At 42.5% G+C, this 11,044-nt stretch overlaps 1 protein-coding gene across 1 annotated transcript; it reads right to left on the minus strand.

Annotated features, from left to right (window-relative positions):
* Positions 1–812: 812 nt before the first annotated feature.
* On the minus strand, positions 813–8,945 carry hapstr1a (HUWE1 associated protein modifying stress responses a). Its single transcript, XM_086133512.1, has 5 exons — positions 8,545–8,945; positions 7,465–7,545; positions 5,899–5,966; positions 5,400–5,610; positions 813–3,236 (listed from the first exon to the last, which is right to left on the minus strand). Exons 1-5 carry the CDS (start codon positions 8,738–8,740, stop codon positions 2,917–2,919), a joined length of 876 nt encoding a protein of 291 aa, XP_085989638.1. The 5' UTR covers positions 8,741–8,945; the 3' UTR covers positions 813–2,916.
* Between the last annotated feature and the right edge of the window lie 2,099 nt (positions 8,946–11,044).

Below are 11,044 nucleotides of genomic sequence, written 5' to 3' on the forward strand. Positions count from 1 at the left end.
TTTATATGGTAACGTTCCGAGGACCTCCCCTGCTATGTGACCAAGGAGCTGACGTCACATTTATCCACGGATATGACGATTCAGAATCCGCTCATTCTATTGGTCGAGGTACTGTTGGTTTACAAAGTAGATCGCGGAAGTCAACAAAGCAGCATGGATGACAGTGACACACCTTCGAGCAGCAGCAATGCGACCGGTATCATCACTTATTCTCCGAAAAAAAAAGCAGAAATGGTTGCAAAAATGCCGAGTAGGCTGGGAAGCAGAAAACACACGTGCCGAAAGAGGACGAGAAAATCAAGCGCACTGCACTGTCTGCCGGCGCACTTTTACCAGTAAATACGTCAACAAATAGATAAAGACATAAAAGTAATACATTGATGAATAATAGATAAATGTCATCCAGATGTTCCCCTTTTACTAACTACTAGAAATGACAACTTACTTTTCATCCCTTTTGGTAGGCTGAACGTCTCTCAATCAGTTGTGTGAGGATTGTCTGTCAACAGCCTTCTGGAACGCCTCATACCTCGGGAGAAGGAAAACTGGCATGGAACAGGAACTACAGAGACATTTCAACATTCAGGACGATAGCCGACCAGCGGGACCTCCGTGAATTGTTGTATACGTAATTGGGTTCGTGAAAATGTCTTCACGTAGGCTTGTCACAATTATTATCAACGTGTCGTTTGATGAGAAAAGATGGACAACGTAGATGTGACATTAACACGAAAAAACCCGCAAATAAATTCGGCTCACTTTTCAAATTCTCAACAAAATAGTTTTCTTGTTTCAATGACTCATTCCAGCCATTTTGCAACTCAATTGTTTTATTTCAGCTTTACAATGTGAACCACATATATCATACCAACAATTAAATGTTAAGTATATAGATTAGCCATTTATTACCTTTTTGACAATTACGTATGAAGAAAGAGCTGACAATAGTGTTGGCTTCAGACGTGGCTCAAGTCTGCCCGTGTATAAAGTGACAACCAAAAAAAATTAGGCTTAAATTTCAAATGCTTCTGTTTTAAATTGTAGCTCTTGTCCTCACACGCACGTCACGCAAAGTTCCCTTAACAGCTGTGACGTGCAACAACCACTATGTTGCCTTTCAGTCAAAAGTGCTGCAGATGCGAGTGAATGTTAAACCACAGAGCATAGTTAAATGTGTGGGAAAAGAAAGTGAAGCAAATTATCCAAAAAAAAAAAAGATGATTTCAAACAATAGAAGCAGGCTGGAACAAATCCTCCTTTCACCATATATGATCACATTCAAGCAGGGGTTGAGGAACCCACGGGCCTCAAGAGCCCGCCATGCAATTTTAAAACAAATAAAGCCGCAGAGGAATTGCGATAAAAGCCCGAAAATATTTAACCAACAAATGCCGCAATATAGGATAAACATTTGTTTAGTTACATTTCTTTATCAATCTAACAACACCCTCTGAGGACTGACTCAAAGGTTCCCCACCTGTGATTAAGAGACTAACACTTCCATAGATGAAGTGTTTTACTTTAAGGGAAATTTCCTTAAAAAAAATCCTTCCTATGATAAATTAAGATGACTTTTTTTCCCCCTCAAAACGTACATTAACAAACAGCCGTCAGCAATGGCGCCCTTCACATGTGGTCAGATACTGCCGTCAAAGCAAATGCTACTTTTCAGTGGTTATGCAACAAAAATGAAAGACGGTCAGTTAGAAGACAAGCCAGCAATCACGCAGGACTATGAGAGCCAAAGTTAAACATGTTTGAAGTTTCACCAAAAACTGACATACACTTGGCCAGTTTCCATGTCGTCCAGATAAGAGCGCCGCCGATGTCACGGTTGCTCACTTCAAGTGTAAATGCCTCCAACACAGCAGAGCCTAACTGGGAGTAAACGCATCATTAAATATCGTAGGGCTTTCTTTTTAAAATCGGACTCATTTTTGGAAAGTATTCCGAAAAACAAAAGAAAAAAAAAATCAAACTTGAGCCAATCTGTCATCAGAGTCTTTGAGATCCATCATCTTGCATGTTGCATGCTGATGAAATCAAACTACAGCTCATGTAAGCGCAAACTATAAGATGGCTTGTGAGCACATCTCGAGTCTGGTGAGAAAATTTCACGACTCATTCGTGACATGTTACTTTTATTATTAGAGCACCGGCGTTCTCACATGAAGTTCAACCTTTTGTGGAAACAATACAGACGAGGACGAGAGAACGAGTGCTCTGCCGCGCGCGACGGCAAGCGCTCGCCAGCGTCCGCGTTGGAACAGGTAGAGGCTACAACTGCGATGCGATGGAAGAGCCGATTTTGTTTGCATGAAACCTTAAGTGCAAAAAGCCTTATTGCAACTCATCGGAAAAGTTGCACAATCACATGAACCAGCAGCTGCTTTTGAGAATACGACTGCAAAAATGGGGGGGGGGGGGGGTCGGCGAGAGAATCTCTTTCAAATCCTCTCAATAATCCTCAACCAATACTAGAATTAAACAAAACAAAGAAGGCGTGAAACTTACATTTGGCTATCACTGTTGCACAGCAGTGAAAACAATTCTTAACACTGGTGGTAAAAGAAGAGAAAGTGGTTGAAGCATCGGCAAGGACAGGATATCAAGTCGGGGCTGCAAGGGAGCAGCGAGTAACAGAAAAAAGTGTTTGACGTCCTTGGTGACACCTCACTTCCTTATTAAGGTGGTGGGTGGGGGGGGGGGGGGGGGTTATAAGGGCACAAATGTGTCAAGAATCAAGTGGCTTTAGCACAGTGCGTCTTCACCCACGGGACAACTGCCTGGAACCCTCCAACACGGTGGAGCGGGTTGCATGCGCGCACACGCGCGCACGTTCTGATTTGACGAGAGGAAGGGAGACGGCGCTTTCCGCGGTCTTCGCGGAAAGCCTCGTGGCCTCTTCGGGGCAGTTCAAATCATCCGGTTACGTTTGTGAGTGGGCGAGTCTGTGATGACATCACCGCACTGAGTGGAGTTTCGTTTCCTGGCCGCGCCCCCTCCCCCGGCCGTGGCGGAGCCAGACGAGTCCAGGTGCAACGCCATCTCCTCAGAGATGAAAGTGTTCAGGTCCACGTCCAGGATGCCGTTGCGTCGGCTGCGGCACAGTGCCCCCGAGCCCGAAGAAGCCCCCCCGCCGGCGCCGCCACCGTTACTGCTGCTCCCGCTGACGTGCGTGGGAGACCCCGGGGGGCCCGAGCGCACGCTGATGCTCGCCATGGCTCCGCTCAGACCTGGACGACGAAAAACACGCACGTTAATGAGAAGTGCCACCATAATTGTTAACATTCAATCACACAAGTGATATTTTTGTCCAAAACAAGGAAGACGTTTTATCCCTAAAAAGTATAAAAGTAGCTTGTAAATTCAAAAAGAAAAAAAACAAATCATGCACCGTTCATTACTATTGAAATCACGGAGACATCACATTGATCTGCTCTGCGGATATTTTGCATTTTGTGCACTTTTTGTGATCCGCCGCAATGTCTTTCATTTGTCAATAGATCAATGACATCATTGATTGGCTCCACCAAATGACATTACGGCTGCAGTGTTCCCCACATACAGATGTACAGGTACCTGTGGCGGCCGCCACAACTGAATTTTGGCTGCCACTAAAATATATTGGCGCTACCTTGTTTGCACGCAACTATTGGAATAACTTTCACTCGCACAACCGAGATATGCCGCTTGTGCGAGTGTGATAATGATTTAATTTGTCGAGCAATACTGCAAGTTGTGCGTTTCAAATGACTGAAGTATCAAAAGTATCATGACATAAGTTTGGGAATCGAGCTTCAAGGTGTCAGAGGCAGACACCGCCGACAGTTTCAATCCTCCACGCCACTCCGGCATGCGTTATGGCCGTCTCATCGCTTTCACACACGTAGCGTGGTGAAATAAAAACATGGTACAATATCACTGCAGTCTGTGGGATCGGGAAGTCTCAATCACGGCCGGGACTGAATTAAAAAGGACCAGACTTGGAGAACGGAGAGTGTATTGACTTGTTTACAGCTGTTGTCAACCAAGATAGCGTTCAGGAGCCAAAGTGGTCACTCGATTGACTGGCAATGTTCAAACTTTTTTTGGAGGTCTGGGGGGGGGTCAGTTGAAACAGCCCCTCCTTCGCTCAAAGCAACTTCCATGTAGTTATTGGCATGGTGAACAAAAGCATGAGAGACCCGCGGTGACCGCCACATTAACAACTTCGATTTGAGGGAAGTCAAACAAACACAGCGTGTGCTTTTTCTTCACCACGGACATTTTACAGACCACAACCCGCGAGCCCAATTGTCCGCAATTATACAGTTTTAAAGTTGCATAAATGATCTGACGAATAAAGACGAATATAAATGAATGCAGCTGCTAAGGAACGTGACGAACTCGCTTCGTAACGCTCTCACCGCCGTCAAAGGTATTAAGCCAAAGTCCCGCGTCTGTCATTACGGTAGAAGGCGTCGCACTACTTCATTCTACCATGCAGGTTTTCTGACTGAAATGTTTTGAAAGCGGTGATATTGCTACGACAAATCAAGCTTCGCTGGGCTGTTAACAAATCAATATTTTACATTCAAATCACATTCAGCTATAATCTGGCGTCTTTACATGCAAATGTTCACTGACAGGTGCTGTTCCTTTTTAAATAAAGGAAATTTTAAAAACACAAACATGTCAGCAGTAAATGAAGAAATTATTGAAATAGAGATCCTGTGATTATCCTTGTGAACGGTTATCTTGTTTTGGTTTGATTTAGCTAATTGGTGGGTGACCAGCCCCCAAAATCGTGACCGTGTAAGGCATAGTTCTTATGAGAAATCCTGTTTTGAAATACAAACAGATAAAGGTCAGGAAGAGGATGCTTTGCCAACAGGGATGATCTTTATCTTATAGGTTTTGGGCTATACATGTGTGAGAATATGATGGTCAATCACATCACATGTGCTATGTGACTGAAAGACACAGGCCCAAAACAGCAACAGCAGCAGGTCCACCCTAAAAAAGCAGAACTCAGGACGACCTCAGAGATATTCTTGCTCACGAACCCAGAGGAGTGTCCTCCCCCCCTTGTCACTGGCCCACATTGAACTCACCTTATCTCTAAAACGCATGTGAACAGACGTCCATCGATCCAAGTACACACTTGTATCTAGGTGCCAGCCGTTGAAACCATTTTGCATCCGACCGTAAAACCCATTCGAGTGTACATTTAAGAGTGTTTCATCGTCGATGGCTTGAATATAAGTGAGGGACAATTTTGTATTTCAACTACCATTTGACAATAAAGTTGGATTCAATTCAATTCAATTCAATTCAGAGCAGTGAGCATTTCGGCCAAAAAAAAAAAAAAAGAAGAATTGCTTCTGTTGACAGGACACCCATTTGATGTTGCTTACCATGCAGCGCGATGGCCTCCCTGAATGGCTGCAGGTCGGCTTCTACAGACGAGCCGGTCTCAACCGGCGAATTAGCCCGGCTGGGGGCCACCATGGCCAGCCTTGTGTTGGCCCTGCTACTCCGGTGGGGGGGTGCTTTGCCACACAGGAAGCTAATAAGATCCTCCCTGCGGATGGTTCTCCGGCGCTTTTTGACCCAGGCCAACATGTCCTACAAGGTGGAGTACAAGCAAGCCATTCAGTGATTTTTTTTTTCCCTTCTTCAAATACATAAATTTTCATTCGGCAACTTGATCTTAAGTCAAGTCAAGTCAACAGTATTTATAGAGCACTTTCAAACAGCCATCGCTGCATACAAAGTGCTGTACATGGAGCAATTTAACATGCACAATAAAGAGTAAGACAAATCGGTAATAAAGGCGGTAGAAAGCACCAAACAGTAAAACCAAGAACAAATCTAAGTCATGCTGAGTCTAATGCCAAAGAACACGTGGCCAACCTTATTACGCCGCTGGTGCCCTATCTGGATGCCTCTGTCGAAGCTTCTCTGATGGGCCTCGACACTCTCTGATGATGAAAAACAAAATTAAAAATGACTGACAAATGAAAGACAGCAGTCGCATCATTAACAGAGTTCAGTTCAAAGAAAACCACTGTCAACGCAATCTTCCAGATGCTTTGACAGAAATACACAGACGACAGAACAAAGAATCCAGTGCAATCTCATTCTTGGTGCCGCGCACAGCATTTGAATGTAGCTGTAGCTCGTGAATTCCTAACATTGTACCAGAAGAATATAGTAGCATTGTTATTAATCATACAACGAACGTGTCATTCAGCAGCATACTGAATGACAAGTGGTGACCTTCCTTTCAGGGGGTGGTTGCAGGACAGTCCTAAGGACTTTGTTTGTGATGGTAGATCAAGATCCACTATGGGCCATGAGATAGGTCCGTTTCCAAAAGTACGGGCCAAGTATCAACGAGCTGCTATTTGAAGTTGACTACCTCCAATTCACTTTTTTCTGGCTTCTTGGCGCGTAGGGGGAGACAGAGGAAGGGAGCAAGACGAAATACGGTAAACACTAATGCCTTTTTGCTTATTTTTGCTCATAGTTATCATACCAAGAGATGTCAAAATTAATCAACTAGTAATTTAATAATCAAGTAATCATTGAGAGCCATTCTTGAACTTAATATTGTCCAAATTCTCACATTTCAGCCTCTCAACAGTAATTCTCCGATTTCTGTTGTCCTTCGTGAAAGCAGACTGACAGTTAGGGAAACAATGACCAAATCGGTTGGCGAGAAGAATTAATGTTAATCTAATATTTTATATCGGCCCATGCCTAAATGGAATCTAGACTGGTGGTTAGCACCTCTGCCTCATAGTTCGGGCTTCAAGTATCAGGTCCAACCTACCAGTGTGGAGTTTGCATGTTCTCCTTGTGCGGTTTTCTCCAGGTAACCTCCGCTTATTTCCATATTCCCAAAACATGCATATTATTTTTCAAAAGAAGACTCTTTGAAGACTTGAAATTGTCTATAGGTCTGTATGATGCAAGTACCGTATAAATTGTTATTTATCTGTATGTGCCCCGCTCAGAACCACTTCAGGGCGGACTGGACCTCCCTTCCGAAGTTACCAGATATCAGTTCCAGCTCACCATAATGAGCACATGCTATAAAAAAAGGATATATGGCCGAATATAGACAGGCTGTATGTTAAGTGTTAGTCACTCTGTATGAAATTGTTTTTTTTAAGGTTTTATTATTAACTTCTTAGACCTGTAAAACTGTTTGTGTGGGAACGTTACCCGTAACATTGCATGCCAGGTTCAATGATGGTTTCTTTGTCCTATTACTTCTTAGGTATTAATAATTCTAAATTCAAACGAATAAGAGATGAACAGGTTTCCGGTATCCTAGAAAAGACTGTTCGACCTCACGAGAGGACTGCATCACTATGACATGTAAACAGAGTACATATTGAAGATTGTTGTTGATGTTCATTTGGCTGTATTTCCAAAAGCAGAAGAATGAAAAAGCAACAGAGGACAGGCTACCTTTGTACAGGTTGGTGACTGCTGTAGCAGCGTTCTGAAATGGCACCCACAGTGACAGGCCCTGTTGATGACATACTCGATCTGTGGGAGAGATTCAAGATGGTGAAGAGAGGGGAGGGGGTCATTTGGGTTATGCAGATATGACAACATGAGCCCAAACAGCAGCTAAACAAGATGAGGCCATTTTATCTTGGTATACTGGCGGCACCAAAATAAACACTTAGCGAGCTTGGCAGCAAAGAAAAGAATCGCACACTAGCTAAAGTGTCCTCTCAGCAGTAAAGTTGCAAGGCAATGTCAAACATATGTCAGTGGACACAACACGCTCTAAAAATATAGATATCGACTGTCACAAACTACCAGACAGTCGTGTCTGGCCGAAGTCAAACCAAATTTCATCCAGGCAAGTAATAATATTCACGCCATTTTGTGATTGGAACGCTGGCTAAGCTACGCGTTGTTTAGATAAGTGTCCAGTCAGCAGCTGACCGGGTATCTAAATGCGAGCATGTGTGTTGTGCTGATTAACTTTCGTCGCCATTATCCGAGACGTGGAATGTAACGCACGGCGAGGAAAACAGATGGCAACACTGACAGTTCCACAAACTGTCAGCTGGGAATGTCGCGTAGATACGATTGTTGTTACCATCGCCATTTTGTAACTAGCTTGGCTAACGACGGGTTAGCAAAACGGTCCAACAATCGAGTCAACATACTAGTTTATTGACACAGTACAACCTTCATTTATTTTTATTTTTGTTGTTTTTAAACGGCCGCCGTTACATTTCTCCAGGAACCTACACGTACGGGGATCGTTGACAGTCTCCCAACTTGTGGCCATGAATCAAGTTCATAGTTCATCATAACATCTGACACGAGTTCACATAAATTCTGCACATCTCAGTCAGTTGTGCAAGTTCCTCTGTACACTAGCCGAGTCCATAAGAGTTCGATCAATGTGTCACTAAGTCAGTCGGGCTGAGCTAAGTTGCTAATCAACAAGCTAAAGGGTAGGCTGGCGGTGTGGCTACGCTGTCATCATGCTAACAAGCAGGCACACAAGAAAGCGACGGCTTCAACCTTTGTATAACTGTGCCACGGCGGTGGCAGAGTTTTGAAAAAGATGCCATAGTTTGTCGTGGTCGTTGTCGGCCTCCTCCTCGCTCGGCTCTCTCTGCTCCGCCTCGGCCAAACACTGCCGCTCCCATTTTGAGAACCAGTGCTCGGGTCCGTGTTCCTGGATCTCCGAGTCCCCGTCTTCCTTCTTCTCCTCCATGAATACACAAAAAACTTGGAGAAACCTGACTTTTAAGAGTTTAAGGTACGTGTGTGTGTGATATAACGAACTGTGTAAGAATCGGTAAGGAGAATATTAGCGTTTTTTTACGGCTTCGCACTCGATTGTGCCCTACCGTGCTTCGACCATTTCCGAAGCTATGCTTAGCCGACTATTTTCTGAGTTGCCGACGTCAGGGATATATACAATCGTAAACTACCGTGTTGTTCGCTTCGACCCGCCCTGTAGTCAGTAATTTGACGGTGATTGGCTAAATCTATCACAAGAGGCGGGGTTTATCGTCAGAGTCACAAGTCCATTGCGTTTCCGACTTGCCCTTCACAGTTTTGCCACAAAAGAAATGTCCCCCATTTCGAAAGCTTGCAAGAGAGCGCAAGCTTCTCCAAACTACAATGCAAAATGTAAATACTGTTCGAAATTAATTGATAATCCTCTATATTTATTTTGGAAACTATGCATGTGTTTTCGTGAATATTCATTGAACAATTATACTGCCCCTTTATTTGACAATATCATCGTGATTATACTTTTATCGGAGTTGTTTTGTGCTTGAAATGCAATGCAGGGTAGTAATCATTCATCGTGCTTAGTTTTGCACAATAAATGTGTGCACGTACAAAAAAATACATTTGAAGATATAAACGCTGTAACATTTCCAGCAAAATTATGTTTACTTGCTTTTAATGCGTAGGGTATTTATTTGTATAAACCACGTTTTTAATATCCCATTGATGTCTGTATATACGCATAAAACAAACAAAAAAACGAGTGATTTTCTGAGCAATACATAGCACAACGAAGTGGATGGGTCAATACGAGCATGACGTCACACTCAGGTACACTATACGTTTCGTTTTTGAGTTACCCTTCTTGACAAGTTCAAAACAAACAATATCCGCCTCACGAAGATGGCATGGCCCGGCAAGAACGATGGCACGAAGGGTATGCTTATTTCTCAACGACATTTAGGGTGTCAAATCTATCTTTATGTGGAGGATGAACACCGTTTATTGCCCAAAGTCAGCTGGGATACGCTGAAAAGAATACGTGGTAAAGTTTATGGAAAGTGTCATTTTTATAAGATATGATAAGAAAACCTTTATTTGTCCCACAATGGAGAAATTTGCAATCTAAAGCCGCAAAATTGAACGGGGTGTGTGTGTGTGTGTGGGGGGGGGGGGTAGAAAAGAAAAACAAAGTATTGCATGCACAAAATAAATGTTTCATAACTCTTTCTCAGCATATATCAAGTTAGCAAAGCTGCTTTAGATTACAACAAAAGTTCTATATCTCGATGCCAATTCTAATGTTGATTTATTGTCATGTAATATGTTCCATTCGGTCTATAAATAGAAACATGATTCAGCAGCTATGTGTGGCGATAGCAGCTCAAATTAAAGAGATTACTATTGAAGTTACCTTAAAATGTGTGAGTCCTTATCAAATTCACTTCTCAAATTGCATAATTGTAGCAGTAATAATTTCATGTCGATCCGAACGTAGAACCTAAAATGCAAATTTTCCCCACTATCCTCATATCGTTTTCTCTCCAACTCACAAGTGGCCATTTTGTGAATATTATATATATATATATATATATATATATATATATATATTATAAATAACATATAAAAAACATGAACCACGCATGTTCACATCACAGACATAAAGGGTTATTACCAATACACATTTCTCGTGGTGGTGTTCGCCAAAGCCGACAAAGATGAGCACAAGCGAACGTGATGACATTTGCTCGGACGTTTGTTGCTTGACCTTTTCAAGCTATATAAGTATATGTATGTGCGGCCACCGCTTCTCAGAAAACCATTCGATTTTGCGTGAGTATTGTGTGTTTTGATTATAATTACGCGAGTCTCAACGGATAGAAGTTGGCTGTCACATACACACACCCAAAAAGTCCGCACTCAAAAAAAAGTGCACGTTATTTGGAGTGACGTTAAATAACGAAATGCACAATAATTAGTACGAGGGGAAAAAGCGCTAAAACACACACATGATAGTCAATATGGTAACAATTCATATTTTCTGAAACATTTTTATGCATTAAAAACAGCAATGAAATAATACAAAACAATACATAAATACAGTGATTCCAATGTTCCCAAAACATGAAACGTGTGTCTCAAGGTACCACCTGAAAAAAAAAATGAACATAGCTAATTGTCACCATCATGATCAACATTAAAATACAGTAAATAAAGTATATTTCATATTATAGGCCACTGTAACATTATTCACACTTTAAAACATCAATACATTAGA

This window comes from Hippocampus guttulatus, chromosome 16 (assembly GCF_054856545.1).
Source record: "Hippocampus guttulatus isolate MCC_2025c chromosome 16, RoL_Hgut_1.0, whole genome shotgun sequence".
Lineage (NCBI taxonomy): Eukaryota > Metazoa > Chordata > Actinopteri > Syngnathiformes > Syngnathidae > Hippocampus > Hippocampus guttulatus.